The 23,189-nt window shown below is 43.3% G+C and overlaps 1 protein-coding gene across 9 annotated transcripts in view; it reads right to left on the bottom strand.

Annotated features, from left to right (window-relative positions):
- The window catches only part of PKP4 (plakophilin 4), a 246,876-nt gene that overhangs the window by 131,525 nt on the left and 92,162 nt on the right, over positions 1-23,189 (bottom strand). For all 9 annotated transcript variants that reach the window (XM_037912431.2, XM_037912434.2, XM_037912432.2 and 6 more), the window contains one exon: positions 9,581-9,693. In XM_037912431.2, coding sequence (XP_037768359.1) covers positions 9,581-9,693 — 113 coding nt within the window. The remainder of the gene's footprint in view (positions 1-9,580; positions 9,694-23,189) is intronic.

The following is a 23,189-nucleotide window of genomic DNA, read 5'->3' as shown; positions in this document are numbered from 1 at the left end:
CAGCAAAACTTCGTAGTGTGGGGAAGGAATACATATTCTTGTAATTTCAGAGGGTGTCAATGAAAACCTGAAGACACTAACAGATTATCTATGTATAAATAAAACTATGGCAGAGGAAACTTTTTGACATGCAAGTGACATAATACTAATAAATTTGTGACTCTGAGATGCAGCTGAAATAGGGCTGCTCCTCTCGGTCATTGGCACACCACTGTGACTTAGGCCTGGTCTACACCACAAAGTTAGGTTGCATTGACCTAGTTGTGCATGTATCTACACTTAAATTGGTCTCCCACGATGTAAGCGCCCTGTTAAGACAATGCACCATCATCTCTCCAAGTGAGCCATGGTCAACATACGGAGGTTGACGCAGTACAAGAGCAGACACTAGGTTTCTTATGTTTACTCTGACATCCTCCAACAGTTGTCACACAATACCAGACACTGAATACTCTGGTCACCCTTGTGAAATCAACTGCCCAGGGGTCACAATGCCCCCCTCTCCTTTAAAGCCCTTAGAATTTTTGAAATGCCTTTTCCTGATTGTCCAGTGTGGCAAGCACATCTAGCAGCTCTCCATTGTTGTGTGCAGCTGCCCATGCGGGCTCCAGATGCTCTCTGGCCTGGAGTACATAGGAGATATTAGATCTCCTGGGCCTATGGGGAGAAGAGACTGTGCAGGCACAGCTATGGACCAGTAGAAACATGGACATCTATGAGTAGATTGTATGGGGGATGCAGGTGAAGGGGTACGAAAGAGATCAGCAACAAGTCTGCATAAAAGTGAAAGAACTGCATAAGGCATATCAAAAGACCAGAGAGGCCAACATGCAATCCCGTGCCAAGCTGCAGACCTGCCACTTTTACAAAGAATTCCATGCCATAGGTGGCAGAGACCCACTACCACCCTGCAGACTACCAAGGATACCTCCGAGGAGCCTGGAGTCACAGGCCACTGCCATGAATAGTGAGAAGATGGAAGTGAAAGAGGAAGAGGATGGGGGGGATGTGACCAGGGAGACCAGTCAAGCATGGGCGAAATAAAGGGGAAGAATCCTCAGATAAGTGTGTAATTCTATTTCCCATTACATGATGCACTGATGGTGCCAACTTTAACAGAATATATCTAGTTACTTTTAATTAATTTACTTGTACTAGGAGAGATAGCGGTACAGAGAGAAGTAGCATTCTTATGTTTTTCATTCCTGGGGGGGTTGTGGAGGGAGGAACAGAGCAGTTTGTTTATGTACACAAGGATGTCCCTTGAATCCTCCCGAGACATCTCGATAAAATGGTCACGGAGGTACTCAGCAATCCTCTCCAGATGATTTTTTTCTAGGGAGGGCAGTCTTACTTCTTTCTTCATAAGACACTTTCCCCACCTCAGTTGGGGATAACTTTGGCAGGCACCATTGTACTTTTCAGGCTAGCAGCATATTGGCCTGGGCGACTTTGGGAGGCCAGCAGTACCTGTGCTCTCTGTATCTTTGTCACCCTCAGGAGTGAGATATTAGCTAAAATCATCACTGCCTGTGGCAAATGGTGCTCGTATTCAGTACCATTGCCCTAGATTCATAGTTTCATGCAACCGAGCAATTCCCTCCTCATTTCCTCATCCCTGGTGGGCCATATTCACCATGGCTGGTGCTGTGAGTGGTGCCGTGCATAAGCACTGTGAAGCAGAAGCATCAATAAATATGTCTTGTTTAAAAGTTTAGGGGAGCAAAGGAAGGGAGTTCTGAATCTTAACTTTTACTTTCCATTATGACTATACTGACAATGGTACCTCTGTGTATTTTATCTACAGCTGTTGCAGCCTTGAGGGATTCCCCCTCTGTACTTGTGGAACCCCTGAAACAGAGGAGGAGGAGAAAGGAGAGGACTCGGGATAACATGTTCAATGAAATTTTGCAAGCCAGTGCTGCATCAGACCATGAGCAAAGGGCCTGGAGGTTGAACATTGCAGACAACCTGGAGAAGGAAAGAGTGGATTGGAGAAAAGCCCAGGTATCGCAGCAGGAAAAGGGAGAGAGATGCACCAGGACATAATGGGTCTTCTCTGGCAGGAAGCACAGATACTACCAACTCTTGGGGACCTACAGATTCAACAATCACAAGCCTGCCCCCCTTTGCAGTTCATGAAAACTCCATTACAGCACCTCCTTAAGCCCTCACTTCAATATTCCATATAGTATCAGTGGCTGCATCTCTACCCCGACCACTCCACCCCGGGGGGATGTAAAGGAGAACCAGAGAGTCACATACACTGACCTGGGAGAGCCACGGTTGCTGTTTGTGTAGGTAAAATGCATATCAGTGTTCTTTCCACTTGTTAAGTTCTGTTCCATAAATTTATTAATGTACACGTATTTGCTTTTAACTTGCACAGAATTTTCTTTGCACAAAACAGCAAGGCCAGGTAGAGCCCAATATACCACAATGCATTACTGTGGCTCACTATTAAAAGTGCTCTTTCAAAGCTTCTCTAATCCATATAGCTCTGTATTGAGTTCTTCTGACAGAGCTTGTGTCTGTCTCTTTAAACTCTGCAGACAGCCGCACCACCTCCACGCAAGCAGTAACTTTTCCCCCTTTGCTTCACAGATATTATGAAGTACACAGCAGGCAGCTATAATCATTGGGATTTTTTTTTCCTCCACTCAGATCCAATCTTGTGACTAAACAACACCAGCAGCCCTTCAATCTACTGAAAGCACATTCAACTGTCATTCTGCACCTGCTGAGCCGGTAGTTGAATCTCTCCTTGGTGTGAGGCAAACCCACAGCCAAACTAGGGATGCTCTCTCAGCTGCCCCTCCTCCAGTGCCCCTGCAGTAGGTGGACAGGGCCTGCTCTGCCTCCACAATCAGGTCCACATCTCCCGCTTCCAGGCCTTTCAGAGATTCCTTTGTGGGGTGGGTAGTCTGGCATGGAGTGTGTTGGTGCATACCTTCTTCAGCTGCCTCCAAGGGCACCGATATGACCACCAGCTCTTCTACCTTCATCCGAGGGGTCTCTCATGTGACCTCTCTGAGCTGCTGGTCTTCTACCAGGACCTCCTCAGAACCTGGAAGCTAGTCTTGGCAACAAGGCCAGTGGTACCTGCCGAGAGGGAGGATCTCCTCACAGAGCCCCTGCTACACAACCCCCATTTTGGTGTGCAAGTGGTGGTGTCCCCCTCGGTGCACCAGAGGTTGGTGCCACCAGGATCGGAGGCCTCCTGGACAATGACTGGAGGGATTGGGTAGACCCCCTGGTGCTCGGTCAGCCCATGGGGCTCTCCACCCCTTGTGTCCACCAGATATACTCCAGAAGGTGAGGGTAGCTTAACTGCTTACCTCTTGGGCTGTACTTGAGCAGTTCCTGTGGGAGGGCACTCCCTGGCCACCTTCCGGACCTCGCCATCGGGTCCCTACCTCACGAGCTCCCCCGCCTCGCCACATAACACCTGAGCTGGCTGCACGACCTGCAGCCAGTCTGTCTCTGAACCGTGCCTAGGAAACAACTGTATGCATTCGTGCTCCATACTCTTCATTTTCTCATCCTTGTGTCCTGTCTCAATACCAAGTGGTAGGACCTCCTACCAACTGTGGACAGTGAGGAGCCCTGGTGGGCCAGTCATTATTCTACCCTAGGCCCGCTGGGAATATTAGTTGGCAGCTCCTTCATGGATCCACGAGCATAGGCATGTATTTGGTGCAAATCACCCTCCTGCCCACACTTGCCCTTTTTGCAACGTGAGGGAGACCCTGGCACACATTTACACTGAGTGCTTAAGGTTGCAGCCCCTTTTCTGGCTCCTCCAGAACCTTCTTCTCAGGTTCTGGCTGCACTTCTCCCCACATCTCCTGACATTTGCACACCCCATCCATTGGCCCACGAAGTCGCGAGATCTCCTTGTCAACTTCCTCCTGGCATTGGCCAAGGTGGCTGTCCATCATACGAGAAGGAGGACTGTTGGATAGGGAGGTGCTCTGCGATTGTGGGGCCTATTTCTGCTCCTCCCTGAAGTCATGTATCAGGGTTATCTATCAGGGCAGAGTTCCTCTGGGCCGCATCTACTGGCTCCCTGAATGCCTTTGAGGAGCAGTGGGGTTCTCTGCTAGGAGTCCCCCCTCTGGCTCCCTGCTTTTGACCCTGTGACCCTCACTTCTGTCCCTGCTTTCTCATTTGTTGCCCCCTGAATTTACTTGAGTCCTGGGTTCAATAGTTCCTCCCCTTAGACTGGAGGAGAAGCCTTTAGATGTAGGTGGACACAACCTCAATAGTTGCCCCTCCAACAGAGCCGCAGTGAGTCATCACTCAGGCATGCGGCAATAACTCAACTGCACTGACTTACCTTTCCACACAGAGTCTCCAGTCATGTGGCAGCATCCTATCCCTGAGTAGAGCCTGTGTCAGATGACCGACAAGCTCAGGTATTTCCCCAACCCCACTAAAACTGCAAATCAGTCTGTTCAACAGCACTACATAGCCAGGAACCCTCCTACTGCTTTGCAGTGTAACACTCTCTCTCAACTCCCAGCCTTGACTAAGCCCTGTTCCAGCCTGTCCTAAGCCCCGTTCCAGCCTTGTCCTGGCCCTACTCTGACCTCCAGACCTATTATGGACTTGCTCCAGCCTTGCTTCTACCTCCTGACCCGCTAGCTTGGACTTTTGACTTGTATCAGGACTCTGGCTATAGTACTGACATGGCTTGTCCATGGCCTCTGATCTGGGTTCTGACCCTGGACAGTCCCCAGAGTTTGGTTACTGCACTACCCTCAGCTCAATACCGACCCTACATACAGCTTTAATCTCAGCTCCAACCACTAAGCGTTACTTCCAGGAGGAAGCGCCTGGCACTTGGTGCTTATGAGGTGGCTAGTGTACAGCTTCACAAGTCAAGGGAACAAGGGGTGGGCTGGGTCCCCCAGGATTACTAACGGCATTTCAACATTGCCAATGGTAATTCTCTGGTCAGTGAAGAACGTCCCTGCATGTAGCTTTCTGAAGAGTCCTGCATTCTTTCTGAAGAGTCCTGCATTCTTAGAGATGTAAGTGTCATGCACTTTCCAAGTGTCACTAGAGATCTACCAACGCAAGCATGACAATAGAAAAGTAGCCCTGTGTTGATGCACTCTGTGGCTAGGTGATCTGGTGCCACAATAGGGATATGCATATTGTCTATTGCTCTCCCACAGCTGGGGAAACCCATTGCTGCAAATCCATCCACTATGTCCTCCACATTGTCAAGACCATTGTCTACCAGGAGATGATTAATGGGCCTGCACATTTGCATGAAAACAGATCCACTTGGAAAATTCACTGTGGATTTTCCAACTTTAAAATGACATCCCACTGACTGCTAGCAGTCCAGAGTTGCAAATTTCCACAGTGCAATGGCCACTTGCTTCTCCACTGTCAGTGTAACTCTCATTTGGGTGTCCCTGTGCTGGAGAATTGGGGCCAGCTCAGCACGAAGACCCAGGAATGTGGCCTTGAGCATCTGAAAGTTCTGCAACTATTACAAGTCATCCCAAGCCTACATTACATGATCTCACTAGTCAGTGCTTGTTTCTTGGCCCCCAAAACAGCTGGCTTTTGCATCTACAGCTGTTCTGTGAATTCCAACTACCTTGAATTGGGTCTCGCTAGGTCTCACAGGAATCTCCCCGCCAAGAAACAGTCATGCTCCCAACTGATTTTGTTGTTCTTATGGCTCTGCAAAAAGAAGAGGATTGTGCACCCCGTGCTTGCAATTCTTATGACAATAATGCAAAGCTGTGCAGGCTCCATGCATCTGTCAGAGATGGCGAATAGCAAGGAATGCCGCACAAGTCCTTGGGTTTTTTAAAAAAGGCACAACAATTATGGGATATAGATGACATTATGGGATGGAGACAGTTGCCTGCTAGGAAGTTGACCCTTGCTCCCAGTCACGCCTATGTGACTTGTTTCTGCCCCACCGATTTTAATCACGTCTTGCTTTTCTGCATGACCAGGATTTTACAGCCTCGATGTACAATAATATTGGGTCATGTGGAAATATTTATTAGCAGATAAATTGATTAGTTATGTATCTGTTTTAAGAATACTTTATTGTTAGTGACCAATTTAAAAGAAATGACACAGTAATATACATAGGTTTATAAGGAGTTAATTAGAAAAAGTTTAATTGGAAGATGGTATTTTATGTAGCAAAAATGTGAAAGATTTGTTTTGGGCAGTCATACAGGACACTTTAGGACACTGCTAATAATTTTCTTAAGCTTAGTAAAATTGCATTTTACTGACACATGAAGACCTAGGTTAGGGAATGTTGTGTTCTGAATTAGTATAGAATTCACTAACCAGTGATGCTCTTAGTTGGTGGCTGGACTATGTGAGTAACTTCATTTAAATCACAAACTCAAGATACAAAGGCAACAGCTCTCGAAGGTGAACTAAAATTGGAGCTTTCCCCTGTCCAGGCCAGTAAAGACTAAGCTAATCTTGTCTAACCAAAAAATTGCTGCTTGTGTAAACCACACACCTCCTGGGTGTGGTGTTCTGTCCCATCTAGTGGCACCAAGACCACTTACAGAGAGAGAGATGAGTCTGCTCTTCAGCCTTAATTAACAAGCAGTTGACTTTTAGCTCATGTGGTAGAGGCTCATGCACTAAGCTCCAGAGGTTCCTGGTTTGATCCTGCCCGCCAACGACCGGGGTCTGTCGGCGTTACACTTGCATCTCTTAGAAGCGGCATATTCTCAGTTTCATTGAATGGGTGATAGCAGAGAATAAATGAACCAAAGAAGTGGATCTCATAGGATCTAGGATGTAATAGCCAACCCACAATTTTTATCCAAGTGTCCTCTGTGAGCTGTAACATAGCATTACACTCTGAGTAGCAGCCGATTACTCCCTCAATCAGTGTCCAGTGCAATTGTAAAAGCAAGAAGAAAAGGGGTCAGAATGAAGCTTGGTGTTTGTGTAAATGTAAAATTTAAGACCAACGCCCCTCTGATTTGATATCCATAACTGCCCATGAAAGCTCCTTGGGGTATACCCTTGGACAGGTGATCTTGGATTCCATACTATGAAAATATGAAGCATTAATACCAAAAATCTTTAGATTACTATTCAATTAAGTTTTTTTTGTGAAGTATCAATCAAATATTTCAAATCAGACATCACAAGACTCATAAAATGTGTACAGTACCTTTACGGTTAGCTATGAAAAAACTATAGCACAAATACCCCCAGAAAATGTATGTGCCTGGAGATTTTTACTAGACTCATTATTTACATATACCAAAAACAAGACAAACTGGCTTAATTTAAGTGCTAATTCCCCCCCCCCCCAGCCTCATTAGCTTAATTATGTAAATGGTCATTTATTAAACCACAATGGAAAGAACCGAAAGATAAATAAAATTGCAGTTATGTCTAATGCAGAATGTGATTTCCTGTCTTGTAGGTGATAGTAGGAGATAGAAGTATATTACCCTTTTGTCACTGCATAAATAATACCACATCAGTTCAACACCTGCACTGACATCCTGATTATTTTGGATGTAATGAAGGTATGGACTGTTTTTCTGCAAGACTCTTAAAGGCTTGAGCCTTCAACATTTAAGAGGCCTTACCTGTCTAAGAGACAATGTCTTTGCCTTTAAAATGGACTGGCAGCTGAGGTGAACTTGGACTTTAATGAGAGGTACCTGGAAGCAGGCCATTTTGAATGTGGGACCCTTAGAACTCATTCCCTCATGTGGCAATAGAGCTCTAGTTGTTTAGCTTATAAGGCAGTGCAAAGACCCAGCTCTTTTTTTTTTTTTTTTTGAACTTCCAGTTACAATCAACCTAATAATTAACACTCACCTAGAGAGCATCTTCTTAACACCTATTACTGTTTGTTTTGAATTCACCTTTGTGTTTCTCTGCTCTTCAAACAGTGGCTTCAGCTATGATTTGGCGTAATCTCCTTATATGGAGATAGTGTATTTAATGTGTAGAAATGCTAATTTATTCTATGGCTAGGGTGATCATACATCCAGATTTGGCCGGGTCAGTCTCCTTTTTAAGCTCTGTCTCTCACATCATGACTTTTTTTCACAAAACTGGGCATTTGCCCCATTTGTTCTTGCCCTAAGAGGAACATTCAGACAACAGCAAATGGGACAAATGTCCATTTTTGCCAAAAAAGTCATGACAGCTGTGATATCAACTTGAGGTGAGCGGCAACACATGGTGGAGCTCAGGCAAGCTGGTGTCGCAACTTACCCGGTGTCCCTTTTTCAGTATGGGGAAATATGGTCCCATATCTATGGTCTTTCCAAATTGTTCTTGTGCCTGCCAAAAACACCTCTCCCAGTGTAAGGCCAATTACACAGCTCATTTTAGATCATCTCTTATTTCATATTTGAAGTATTTCACCTGTCATTTGACAATATTGTTACTAAGATAACATTAGTTTTTCTACTCTGTAAGGCTTTGATATATACAAAAACACCTTGCATGTGGAAATATATATCTTTTTCAACTGTCCCCATCTGTTTTCAGTTTCTCTCTCTCTCTTACATGTGCACACCTGAAGAAAAAAAAAAAAGAGCTGGGTCTTTCCACTGCCTTATAAGATAAACAACTAGAGCTCTATTGCCACATGAGGGAATGAGTTCTCAGGGTCCCACATTCAAAATGGCCTTAGGTTCATTATTAAGTTCATTGTACCTGGACTTCCAGTTACAGTCATTTAATGAAAGAGCATGTTAAGAGCCTTAATAGTGAGTGCTGAATGTAACAGGCTTCAGTTTCAAGGGCTGCCAATCCCCTAATTTTCTGGAGGATGTGTGATTACCCACACATATTTATAACCAAAAACATTTCTAATTACACAAAAAAGTGTACTGTAATGACTGCAATTCTTCTATACACAGAATGAAATGTTTTTTAAAGATGACTGACAATGATTGATACATTGTGTTTTACACTAAAATATTCAAAAGCATATACAAGGAATTTTCAGAAACAAAATGCAAAGAAAATACTTTTTTAAAAAGGTGAATAAAATTAGATAACCTTATTCAGAAAAAATGTTGCAACACTATTACTGTACTATATGTGAGCATGCTGTCTAGATTTGTGTTGAAATAGCACCCTAACTTGGTTGCAAATATTTATAAATGAAGTACTCCCTGTTGGACAATTTCTGAGAAGTATTTGAAAAAACAAACTCAGTACAAATATTATGCCCTCATAAATTATATCAATAGTTAGTTATTGGAAACATTAGTTTACTGATTTGCTGCAGATAAATAAATTAGCATAATTGATTTTCAAGTCCATAAAATCAATGTGATAACTTCTCCCCTCTACTGTGTTATGACTTAGGATAACCCAAGCAAAATTAAAGCTTTACTTACTGCTGAGAAAGATAATCAATGAAGCAAGAGGCCTTTTTAATACAAGCTCTAGTGAGACAGCATTTTTGAATGCTGAATACAGTAAAGAAAGCTGAACAACTTTTATAGAAAATAATTATCCGTAGCACCCAAGACAACTGAATAAAACATTTAACTTGGTGGTATGTGGAAAATAAAGCCATGAAGGCCCGTACCTTGTGCTGGCAATACTTGGTGATTCTGCGCCAAGCCTACATCTTTCTAGCTGACTGGCAACGATTTGCCTTTCCACCTCCAGCTCTCTGGTGAGTCTTTGAAACTGGAGTTCCTGTGATTCCAAAATAAAAAAATAAGGCATTCTAGAGTTAAAAGTACTTGGTGTACATCAATATTGGAACATCAATCATTATACATGAAAATTTTGCCTTGGTCTGACTCTTAACTAGCTGAAATAATCTATAATCACAGTAATACACACAGTGTGATTTTATAGCTCTTTAATATTTGTAGTAACTTTTGGTTTAATCTTTTCTATTAAAAGGAGAAAGAAAAGATGCTCAGGTCTGCTTCTATCTAATCTGTGATTTCAACCCTTTCAATATCTTTCCCTGCTGCTGCACTTTAACAAATTGTGGTTTACAATACACCTTCCTCAGTGGTGTCTGTAACTGAGGCTTAACGCACAATAGCACAACTTATTCTCAACTGTAGAGCGTTAAAACATCAACTACAGTACACCGTGATTTTTCACTAAAAATCCCAAATAGATTAATTATTGTACAGTTTCCAGGCTGACAGAAATATGTTGCAGAGACAGTCTTTCACCTTTGAAAGCTATAAAAAAAGCATTCTAATTCTAGACAAAGTCTTGTTATAGTTCTCTACCGTATAAGCATCACTCCTCCCCCACTATCAAAAAGGCAGTCATGTGTAATGTAGCGCTAACAAGAGATAGCTGAAAATTCGGAAGGTTAAACCACAGCATTTTAGATTGTTATTACAAGCTAAAGAGATTTTCTATAGAAATTATACTCTGCAATCTGTACTTCATCAAGGGAAACAAACCATATTATAGGAAGAGACATTTTACTTGTATTTAGACAGCTTTGTAATCAAGCAAAGAGGCTGTATCTGAGCAATTGTACAGTATTTGCTATTCAAATTCCATATCCATTGTGCGTTCTTTAAATACGGAAATACTGTTTAAAAAGTGTTTAAGCATGCAAGTCAGACTATATAGAGGTGTTTTTTAAAAGGTAATTTATCAAATAACTGTAGCTCTTTGAATGTATTTTATAGTGCCAGACTATATATAGTTCCATACCTTGCTGTGTGACCACAGAATCATTTGAAGTAGTTGGTAGTTAGGGGATGCATACAACTATCTGAAGTTCCATGCAGGATGAGTATATATACACTGCTCCACTAACAGTCCCAAAGTACCTCTCTACTATTTGAAGGCCTATTTCTAGCTGGACTCTTAGGCAGAAGGAAAGGTCAGTCTGGTTCTGTGGAGGTAATATATTTCAATAAAAAGCATTATTACTGGGAAAACAAAAACAAAAAAACAGCTACTCACTTTCTCATAACAGTTGTTCTTTGAGGTGTGTTGCATATGTCCATTACACTGCAGGCAAATTGGCATCTCATGCCCAGGAGCTGGAAAGTTTTCCCTAGCAGTATCCATAGGGGAGGCCCCACACACCCCAGGAACTTGTATGTTGAGTGGAGGGTGCAAAAGGGAGGATCACTCTAACCCCCTTCAGTTCCTTCACATTGGAAAGCTGATGATAGCCTCCAAGGCATTGGGGAAGGAGGGTGGTTTGTGTAATGGACAAATGCAACATCTCGAAGAACAACAGTTACAAGAAAGTGAGTAGCCATTTTGATTCTTTGAGTGCATGCATATGTCCATTAGACAGTAGGTGACTCCCAAGCAATTATCCTAGATGTTAGGGCTCTGAGTGTCATCAGAAGAGGGTCTGTAGGGTCTTCCTTCATTTGTGTCTTCCCTTGAAGCAGCAAACAGTGCATGTCTGGTGAACGTAGTACAGAAGACCATGTTGCTGCTTTGCAGATGTCCACAGTAGGAACTTGTGTCACAGATGTTGCTGAGGCCGAATGTGCCCTGCTTGAGGGTGCTGTCATCTTTTCAGGATGTCCTACACCTCAGGAAGCATAACACAAAGTGATGCAGCTGGTGATTCATTTTGAGAGTCGCTATGCTGTAACTGGTTGACCTATCATATATGTTCTGCATATGAAACAAGCACTGGGAAGACACCCCAAAGGACTTTGTCCTATCCAAGTAAACAGGCAAAGTTCAACGCATATCTAGAGCGTGCAGTCTTCATTCATCCTTGTGAGCATGCAGCTTTGGAAAGAAAACCAGTAAGTATATAGACTGATTCAGATAGAAATCAGATATCACCTTTGAGAGGAACTTTGGGTGTGACCTAAACCAAACCATATTTTTGTAAAAATGGGGTAAAGCAGGTAAGTGACAAATGCATTTAGCTCTCCCAAACACTGAGGTGACAGCCACTATACCTTCACTAAGAGGTATAGAAGCGAGCAGGAAGCTAAAGGTTCAAAAGGAACGTCAATAAGAGCAGACAACACTAAATTCAAATCCCAAGTTGGTGCTAGATCCCAGATAGGTGGGAACAACCCATTGAGACCTTTCAAAAACCCGGTCATGATAGGGTTAGTAAAAACAGTTCTAACCTGGATTCAAGGGTAGAAATGCTAAGATAGCAGCGAGATGCACCCTAAATGAGCTGAGGGCTTGACCTGACTTCTTAAAATGCAAGAGATAGTCCAGAATTGTTTCAATTTTAGTTGAGTTGGGAACACATTATGGGAGGCTGCCCAAATGGATAAGTGCTTCCACTTACTCAGGTGAGAAGTTTTTGTGAAAGAATTTCTGCTACTAAGGAGAACATTCTGGACTGCCACTGAGCAGTGTGCCTCCTCTGCATTTAGCCACTGAAGAACTTTGCTGTGAGGTGCAGTACTTGAGGATTCAGGTGCAACACCTGCCCATCATTCTGAGTGATGAGGTCTATAGTTAGTGGCAACAGCAAGGTTCTCGAGTAGACGGCTTGCATAGTTGTAGTACTATGGCTACCTGGGCCAGGATGGAGCTATAAGGATCCATCTGCCTCCATCTCATTTCAGCTTGAGAATGACCCTAGGAATCAGGGGTACTGGTAGATATACATACAACAAGTTCTTTTCCCATAGAAGCTGGAAAATGTCTGATATTGACCCAGGGCTGTGACCTTGCCTGGAATCGAACCAGGGACACTTCCTGTTCTGTTGAGCTGCAAACAGATCCACCACTGGAAATTCCCTATGAAGAATATCAAATCAAGAATTGCTGTGTTGAGAGACCACTTGTTGTGTAAGTTGAAGGACTTGTACAGGCAATCCGCTCGGCCATTTTAAACACCCAGCAAGTGAGATGCCCTGAGACTGATCGAGCTCTATACTTACATTCCGCAGTTTGACTGCCTTCTGGCAGAGGATGTTTGATCTGGCACTTCTTTTACACGAACAAACAAGCACCGCTGTGGTGTTGTTGGTGACAGAATGGACAGTGTTGCCCTGAACACTAGGAGGGAGGTCGGAACTGCTGACACACACAATATATTGCACACAACTCAAGAATGTTTATGTGTAACCTGGTCTCATGGACAGTTCACGAACTTTAAGCCTGATGATCACCCTGATGTACTTCTCACCCTAAGGCTGAAGAGTCCATTACCAAAGTCACAGAAAGGGAAGTTGGAGAGAAGGGAAATCCCCTGCACAGGTTGTCTTGGCTCATCCACCAGCCCAGAGATGGTAACACCACATCTGGGATGCACACTAGCTTGTTCAGATGGTGAATGTGAGAGAGATAGACTGACTTGAACTGTGCCCACACCACTGTGAGGTGCAGCCTGTCACAAGGGGTCTCATATGTACATGCAGTCATGTAACCCAGAAGTCAGAGGCAATTCTTCGCAGTGGTTTGTGGCTGGTCCTTGAGGGACGCACAAAGATCCCATATCATCTGAAATCTGGAAAGAGACAGAAAGGCTCAGGCAACATTTGAGTCCAGGACCACCTCAGTGAACTCTATTCTTCGTAGAGGTGATAACATTGACTTTCATTTGCTTATTTTCAGGCCCAGGATGCTGAACATGGAGTCTGACGGATAGCAGTCTCTACCTGGTGTTGGAGCGACCCTGAACTAACCAGTCATCTAGGTAAGAGTACACATGGATGTCTCTCTGGTGGAGGCAGACTATTACCACTGCTATGCATTTGATAAATAACTGTCAGCATTGATAAAAGGCCAAAAGGGCGGAACAGTGAATTGGCAATGATCTCTTAAGACAAACCTCAGGAACTTCCTGTGACCAAGATAGATCGCCACATGGAAGTAGGCATCTTGTAAACTGAGGGCAGAAAACCAGTGTCCTGGATGTAGGGAAGGGATAATCACAGCAAGGAACACCTTATGGAACTTGATTTTCTCGGTGTACTTTCTTGGTTCAGGTTTTGAAGGTCAAGAATGGGTCTGATGCCTTCTCTGGCTTTGGGTATTGGGAATAATCCCAATAAAGAGGAGGCACTTCTTCTGTAGTTCCCAAAGAATATAGAGTCTGCACTTGTCATAGTACAAACTCATAAGAGGGATGCCTGAGAGGGTCTTGAGGGCAGAGGGAGATTTTAAAGAAATTGCAGGGTATATCCAGATTTCACCTTGTTTGGCACCCATTTGTCTGAGGTCATGGCCTGCCATGCACATAGGAAATGGGAAAACCTGTCCAAGAAAGGAGGGGAAGGTCCAGTAAAATCCAGGGTGGAAAGTATGCTGCCTTCATCTTAAGTGTCAAATCAACTGCTTCGAGGTCTATGGATGTCTGGATGAGGAGACTGAGGAAGCAGAAGGCAAAAATCTCCTTCTCTGAGATCTTTTCTTTTGGCCTGGTCAGCAGGATGGACGGGGTAATATTACTGTCCAAACTGGAAGTATCCCCCCAAGTCCGACCTGTACCTCATCATGGTGGAAGGGGTGTAACATCTGAAGTAAGGCATAGCTCCAATGAATAATCCCAACAAGGCTTGTCAGAAATATCGCCATGGGCATTATGCAAGGTGGACAGATCCAAAGTGAATCCTGAAAATGATGGCTAACACAGGTGGCAAAGATGCAAGGCAGCAGTTGCACCTAGCCTCCCTGAGGTGAAGAAAGTCACTGAGAAAGACTCAACGGCTCGGGTCGCACAGCGTGAAGCCAGTACTGGTGGACCAGGAAAAGGGTCACGTGATTGCACCTCATCTCGACTGCTGGGATGAGACGAGGTATTTCCTGGGATAGTCGTTTGCCTTTTTTTTTTTTTTTGACCTAGTACTCAGCACTGGGGTTAAAAACCCTGACTTACTTTCAGCTCTAGATGCCTTGTTGATGCCATCTACCCTTGGTGCAAACATGATACGTTCGTGCCAAAGCCCCCTTGGGACGCGTGTCCTCTGATGTCGGCAGACACATCTGCAGTACATTGTGACAATGCATCCAATTGTATCTGAGATCTCCAACAGTCCACCAAAATTGTAACTTGGAATGTTGCAACTCTTCATAAAGTGGAATGATTTCATGTGTAATGCATGCAGATGTTTATGGTCACTTGGGTGTACAAACTACTGGGGCCATTGTCTGCAGGCGGTGCCTTACAACAAGATGTTCCAGCGAATGCTGTTCTCCAGGTGGCTTGTAACATCCAGCATAAAATTCCACCAACCGAGGTTTGGAGGCAGCCCAGAGGCAGACTCCCTATTACACGGGTTCATCAAGTCAGTTCTGATGTTGGACCCTCAGGCTGTCAAGCCTTTGCAGTTGTGCAGGAACTGAACAAATGGCGAACAATCACTATGGCTGACTGTCTGGCTAAGCAATGAAGAAGAAGGAGAAGAAGCTGGAAGTGACTATGATATTTTGTCCTCTTCATAGCTGGAGTGTAAAGGCCCAAGGATTTTAAAACTGCTCTAGAGTTCTTTACAGCATGTAAAGCCTCACCTGTTTTGGATAAGAACAAACCACAGCCGTCGAAGGGAAGTCCTCAGTTGTCTGCTGTACCTCTGCAGGAATCCCTGAGGACTGCAACCAGCAGGAACAGTCCATAGTCACTGCCATAGCTATAGTGCTGGTGCAGAATTTGCAGTGTGCAAGTAAGCCTGCAGAGCTAATCGAGAGTCTAGACTGCTCTCTGCAGCAAGGGACTGGAACTGCTCTCTGGAGCTTTCTGGCAATTTATTTATCAACTCAGTGACTGCTTCCAAGTTAGAATCATTGTACCGGGACATTAAGGCCTTGTGAGTGGCAATTCCGGCCATGTAAATTTTCTGTAGAATGAATCTTTCTTCCAAAAAGATCATACTTTTGGTATCTTTTTCTTAAGAGGCAGACTTATCCCAGCCTTGATGACTCCTATTGTTCACATTGGCCACTACTAGTGAGCCCATCATAGCATGCAAATTAAACTGCTCAGACTCCTGAGACAGAACCTGATATTTACGTTCTATTTGGTCACAGCTGGATGGAGGAAGGGGTTTGCAGCAGTATCCTAATAGACTGCATAATGGCATGATTTATAGGCAGGGTTACTTTCCTGATATAGCCAGATGCAAAATGTTAATCACTTTGTGGGTATTCTCCTCCACTAGCTCCGCTTGAGGTAAGTCCTGTAATTGTGAGTCTGCATGTTGATTGGTACCAGCCACCACAAGCCTCTCGGTACCAGGAGAAGAAGGTTCCCTCCTATGGATCTGCTCCCACGAAGTAATAGCAATATTGATCTGGATGCTGGGGGCATTCCCCAGGGCAGTATTTCTCAAACTAGGGGTCCCAACCCAAAAGGGGGTCGCAATGCTATTGTAGGGGGATCATAAGATCATAAAAAATATTATCAGGGAGAGGATGAGCTGGAGGGGTGCGGGTACAGCAGCTGCTGCTCTCGGCCACCTAGCTCTGAAGGCAACACTGCCACCACTACCAGCACAGAAGCAGAGGTGGCAATATGATACCATGCCACCCTTACTTCTGCGCTGTTGCTGGTGGTGGCGCAGCCTTCAGAGCTGGGGGCCTGGCCAGTGGCCGCTGCTCTCTAGCCTCTGAACTCTGAAGGCAGTGCTGCCGTCACCAGTGCAGAAGTAAGGGTGGCAATACCATGAGTATGCTCCTGTGAGCATGTACAGTGGATCTAATTTGGCCAGTGAGGAGGCTGGTATGGTACCAGGCCCCAGTTGTGTTTGGCCCTACTCTCCTCAAATCTGCTTCACTGAGTGTAAGAAAAGGACCTGAAGAAGCTCTGGACTCTCAGTAGTGAGAGACTGAGAGCCAAAGATTCTGATGAAGAATGAATGAAAAAAGAAAAAAAGTATTACTAGTAAGAAAATAAGCAGCAAGTTCATTCGTTTACAGGAAACACAGAACATTCCAACTACCAAGCTCGGACAGTAAGAAGGAATTGAAAGAGGGGAAAGGCAGCTCCATCCTTTATATCCTTGTGACATTCCAGGGTACAATTCAGACCAGTGGGGGGCTGTATCACCCATGCCCTGCAACCGTGGGTGCCTTACAATGCCTTGCTGAAGCAGCTCCAACCGGGCCACTCACAAACAGCTTTCCAGCATACAAGCTCCACCTGGAGTGTAATTCCAGCCTGCCAGTTACACTCTGGCTCTCACCAGCCTTGGAGGGTGACCCCAACAGACCCTCAGTCCCAAATTTCCCCCCTCAAAATGCATGTCGTGTACTGCCCAGACCTCTCCTGGACAGTACAAACATATTAAGTCCGTTATCCCAAAAGAAGTTACTAAGTGAATACAAATAAGAAGGCATAAGAGTCAGAAATAGTTACAAGAAAAATAAAGGTAAAATGCTTACTTGTGCCTAAGTTAAACTATATTAGATTCAAGCATAATTTCTCACTACGTGCTTCCAGCAAGGTTACTGACCAAACTCTTCAGGTCAGGACCCCTCCCGCAAAGTCCAACAGCTGTTTTCTTTTGTCTTCTCAGATGCAGAGAATGCGATGGGCAGAAAGAAAGAGAGGGGTGTCTTGGGGTGTTTGCCCCTTCCTTTTTATAGTTTCAGTCCCCTTTTTGAAAAACATTTCTAGTTGGGAACTCAGAGACAAAGAGTGTGTGTAAGGATGTTCCCTGCCGTTTCTTTTTCACCTGTTTGAGCTTCCTTTGTTTTCCCTTGCTGCTTGATGACTCTGTTTACTGCTAAAATACAAACCAATGCAAACACACTCCTTTGTTTAACACAGGCCTGTTTGACCACTTTGATGCCTCATGAGTTTTTGAACATGCACTCTTATCATACAGGGAAATCTTTTAACTTTACAACCATGTTGCCACTCATTTTATCAGGACACTACTGACAAGCAAATTATGAGTTTTCAAATGATATCTTACAAAGCATACATTGTACAAAGATTATTACAATAATGTATTGTGTGTGTATTCTGTCACAATCCTCCACACAGAGCATGAAGAGCTGGGGTGTGGATGTGGCCACCCCTACAGGTACCACTAGGACAAACTCTCCAGCACCGGTGCACAAGACACCTACAGCATAATGGAAATTATATGTAAGGATTATAAGAAGAATTATCCCTTTTTCTCCTTTCATGAAATTGCTTCCATGAAGCTCCATTGTAGGAAACAAGCTAATAATAGCCTCTTTGAGAAAGTGGGCTAAAGGGCCCACTCAGTTGAAAAGCAATGCAGTGCAACCAGATTGATGCAGTGTCAAGAGCAAAGCAAGTTGTGAAGGTGTGAACCAAATTCCATGCAGCAACCTTACAGATTTCCAACAACTGCACCTTACAGACAAATGACACAGAAGCTATCATCCCCCTAGTAAAGTGAGACCCATTATCTACTTCATAACATAACTGAATGCACTATTATTCACTTAATTTTCTGTAGGCTGAGGTAGCGAGACATTTAGATTTCCCCCCCACCCCAATGTCTAAAAAGAGTATGGCTGGCTTACTAAATATCTTTGTCTTCTCTAAATACTAGCAAATAGCATTTTTATATTCAGGATGTGAAACTTCACTTACCCACTATGGCTATCAAATAACAACAGGAAGCAGTGGACTGATTAAGACGAAAATCCAATGCAGTTTTGGTCAGATTTGCGGTGAGGTCTATTACCATCCTGACTTTGCAGAAAATGGTAAAGAACTGGAGGGATTCTAACTCAGACCTGCATGACTGAGGTAATGGCAACTAACAAGACTAAAAAATCCTTTGGGCTCATATGAAGAGTTTATATAATACCAAATTCAAATCCAAAGTATCAGAAGACTCACAAACAGGATGGTATATGTTTGTAAGACCTTTTAAAAATTATTTCACCAGAGAATGGCCAAAATTATGGTCATTTTCACTGAGACACAGGGTAGGCAGAAATCACAGGATGTAAACTGTAACAGTTTGCAGAAACAGTACCTTGACAGCAGAAACATGAGAAAGTCTATATTAATCAGAACTGGATGAGAGAGGATATAAGGCCTCTATCTTGACCAAACTTTTAATGCCTTCCATTTGCCAGTGTGACACTCTCTAGTGGTAGATTTTCCCTAAGACGACCACCTTGACTGCTTCAGGCACGGGTCAGTCGTAAGACATCTTGACCAAGGAATCCAGTAGTCATTCTATCAGGTGCAGAGTCCCGAGGTCCAGGGGCATCATCCTGCAATTTTGCTGGGACAGGAGATTTTGACTCAGGGGAATAGTGGCTAGATGATCTTTGGATGGGGTTAGCTCAGGGAGAGAGGTTGGTTACCAGTGACTGTTTTTCTTCGGAGTGTAGCTTCTGCATATTCACACTTATGGAATCAGCAGCTCCTAGCATTAAGCTGTGGAACCTTTTGGAGACTGTATCATCCGAACCACTTGCCCTGCCTTTCCCCTTTTCTTCAAGGAAAATTCAGTTGGTATAAAATTGGGAGTGGCCCCAACTGTCCTTCATTTTCTTTCCTAAGTTTGGAACTCTTGATCTGAGACTCTGAAGAAGTGGAGAAGATAGGCAAGGAGTCTGAATATGCATCATAGACAACACACTCTCAGAGAAGAACAGTTACAAATAGGTTTCAGAGTGGTAGCCGTGTTAGTCTGTATCAGCAAAAACAATGAGGAGTCCTTGTTCCACCTTAGAGACTAACAAATTTATTTCGGTATAAGCATCTGATGAAGTGGGCTTTAGCCCATGAAAGCTTAAGCCCAATTAAATTTGTTAGTTTCAAAGTGCCACAAGGACTCCTCGTTGTAGTTACTGATAAGTAACTTCTCTTTTTAGTTTGATTGACTTCAGTATACTCCCACTTGTGAGAGATTGGCAAGTAGTCAGACGGTAGGGCAAGGAGCTGCAGGTGAAAAAGGGTGGCAAAACTACCAAAATGAACATCCGTTCTAGATCACAGGCCAAGAAAGTATTAGAAATTACTTAATTTCACTCTCCCAGATCAGACCTCAGTGAAGGACAAATTTTTGTTTCAAGCAACTACAGAGCTTCAAGTAATAGCTGTGCAAATTCTATTAAAAGGATAGTATGAAATCATCCAGTGGATGTTACCTTCAGATTAGCTGAATACCATTTATCATCTCCAGATAAGTGAAGTAAGAAAGAGACTTGGGGATCTCTGAAGATCCAACTGATTGCACAGAATAGAGAATTCACCTGTGAATGGCTGCTTCACCCGACTCGTAAGCAAATCAAATGTACCCACAAAGAGATGTACAATGGTGGATGGACATTCTGCAAGGAACAAGAGGACAAGATGGTGTGCTGTTTTCCCAAGCCAAGACATGAGACGTGACTATGATAGAATAATGTTCTGAAGCGCTGGTGTATAATTGGCACCTCTTCATGAGATACCTCACAGATTATAGACTACTGAAAGAGAAGACTGGCCAAGCACTGTTGGATATCATTCCTGACCTACCCAACAAAGGAAAACAGAGGGCAGAAGATTCTTGAAGTGAACTGCTGGCTAGGTAAATGGTTTAAGGTAGAGTGTTCATTTTGTAGAAGATTGGTCCACCTTCTCTGACGACAGGGGGTTGTACAGATTGTCTCTATTTCAGTAGAAGGGGAACCAATCTCCTCAGGGATAGGCTGGCTAAAATAGTTAGGAGGGCATTAAACTAAACTCTTTAATCTAAACTAACTGAACTTCAAAAATGGGAAGGGTGACAAGAAGCAGCAAATAAGCACTCATTTAGCATGAAATCAAGATCTTAAGAAAAATATTAATCAAGACAACCAAGGAGGTGAAGAGAAGCAATTATTTAATATACAATGCTAGGAGCCTGAGTAACAAACAAGAGGAATTGGAATTGCTTATTCAGGAGTATAAATTTGACCTATTTGATATTACTAAAACTTGATGGGAAAAGTCGCATGTTTGGAATGTTAAAAACACCAATTAGAACCTATTTAAGGAAAAATCAAGTAGGCAAATGGAGAGAGGAAATAGCAGTATGTCAAAAATGGTATTTCCTGTTTCCGAAGCGCTGACAAATCAAGTAAATGATCTTGAATGCTTGTGGATCAATGTTCTAACAGATAAAGCAGAAGATGGAATACTAATTGGTGCCTGCCACAGACCACCAAATCACACTAGAGAACAGGATGACCGGAACCATAAGCACCTACCTATGTGTGTGTGTGTGTGAGGTGGGGGAGTGGGCAGGGGGGCAGGAGCTACCTTATCAAGGGGAACTTCAATCAGAATAACATATGCTGGAGATACCTGCTACTAGTGTTAAAACATCCATGGAATGTCTAAAAACTACTGTATTTTACTAGCTCATAGAGTGTTGCGTCCAACAGGGGGAATTCTATATTAGATTTCATATTGATAGATAAAGAAATTATAACAGAACTAAAAATTAGTGCTAGCTTAGATACAAGTGATCGTGACTTGACCACGTGCAAATATATAAGTCCAGTGCTTTAAAAGGGCCATTTTCACAACACTGAAAACAATGATGAGATTTTTAAATCAACAGGCCAAAATAACTTGCATCCACGAGTTTAAAAAAGCCAACAGTGATGAAGCCTTAGAACACTAGAGAAGTTATAAAGGACTGGAAGAAAGCTAATATTATGCCAATATTTTAAAAGGGTAAATGGGACAACCCAGGTAATTATAGACCTATAAGCCTGACATCTATCCAGCGCAAAGTAATGGAATGGCTGATATGAGACTTGATTAAGAAAGAATTAAAGGAAGATAATATAATTAATGCCAACCAACATGGTTTAGGGAAAGTAGACGATGTCAAACTAATTTTTTTTTTTTTAAACACAACATTGGTTTGATTAAGGTAATAATGGTTGATTAAGGTAATAATGATGATGTAATATATTTATACTTCTGTAAGACATGTGACTTGGCATCATATGCCATTTTGATTAAGAACCTAGAATGATACAAAATCAACAAGGCACACATTAAACAGACACGAAAACTGGGAGACTGGTAAATAATGAAGAGGATAGATTATATATATAGAGCGATCTGGATCACTTGGTAAGCTGTGCAGCAACAATGAATGTGTGTTTGAACACAGCCAAATGTGAAATTATACATCTAGGAACAAAGAATGCTGAAGTAATTTATCAATAAAAGATTAAGATTTGTTCACACCAAAGGAGTTCTATGACTTAGCGAAACAGACCATACCATGATCTCTCTGACAGCATGATCCTTGTTGAAGTGCCTCTTTTTCCTACTGAGAGACTGCTTGGAACTATTGCCACTAAGGAACTTGTCTACATGCAGCTACTGCATGGTAAGCCAGGCGTGAATCTACAGATTGTTCAGTAATATCCTTTGTGGACATTGCTACGTGCACTGAAATGTCCCTGAGGGTGGTTTGGCTTACTACTTTGAAAACACAGTAAGCCAAACTGCACTCTGGGACTTTCAGGGCACTATAGCAGTGTCCACATGGCACGTTACTGCACAGCAAGCTATAGATTCATGCCCTGGTTTGCCATGTAGACAAGTCCTAGGGATGCTGTCCCTCAGCTCCATCCTGACAACTTGGATACTTAGCTGTTGGAACCAGTTTTAATGTTTACTTACATGGTAGCCTTTATAAGGGTATGTCTACACTACCCGTAGTGATTGATCCCCGATCGGTCTGCCGTCAACGCCTGTACTCCACCGTTGCAAGAAGCGGAAACGGAGTGGCAGCAGTCAACCCCACGCCGTGAGGACACGAGGTAAGTCGACCTAAGATATGATGACTTCAGCTACGCTATTTCCCCCCCCCCCCCAAGTGTAGACCAGGCCTAAGAGAATGACCTTTTTCAGCAGTTTGGTATTTATTGTCAAACTTCGGCACTGAGGGAGGCTTACTGGCTCCAATCCTTGTGCCTGGAACACCATTTTAAGAGATTATCTCCTCTTATACAATTGTATACAATACCAGAGCCCTCTTGTAAAAGGAAATTCCAGAGCCAAGTCTTTTAGCCCTTTGCCCTTTTGCAGAAGTCCTTGCAAGCACCATGGCCATAGGATCAGAGCTACACCTCTTGAACCTAATTTTCCCACACTAGGAAACAAGTTTAGCAAAATATTTGATGACAGCCCAAAAACTACAACACATAAATTAAGAAAAACATCTATACTATATCTGACAACTTATGAACTATTTCATAAAACAAATATGACGGAGAAAGGGAGAGGCTTGTTCCATTATAGCTCCATCTGGAGGATGGGGGGGGCGGGAAATCTGTGG

Source organism: Chelonia mydas, chromosome 11, assembly GCF_015237465.2.
Source record: "Chelonia mydas isolate rCheMyd1 chromosome 11, rCheMyd1.pri.v2, whole genome shotgun sequence".
Classification (NCBI taxonomy): Eukaryota; Metazoa; Chordata; order Testudines; family Cheloniidae; genus Chelonia; species Chelonia mydas.
This window is presented reverse-complemented; position numbering and strand designations above follow the sequence as displayed.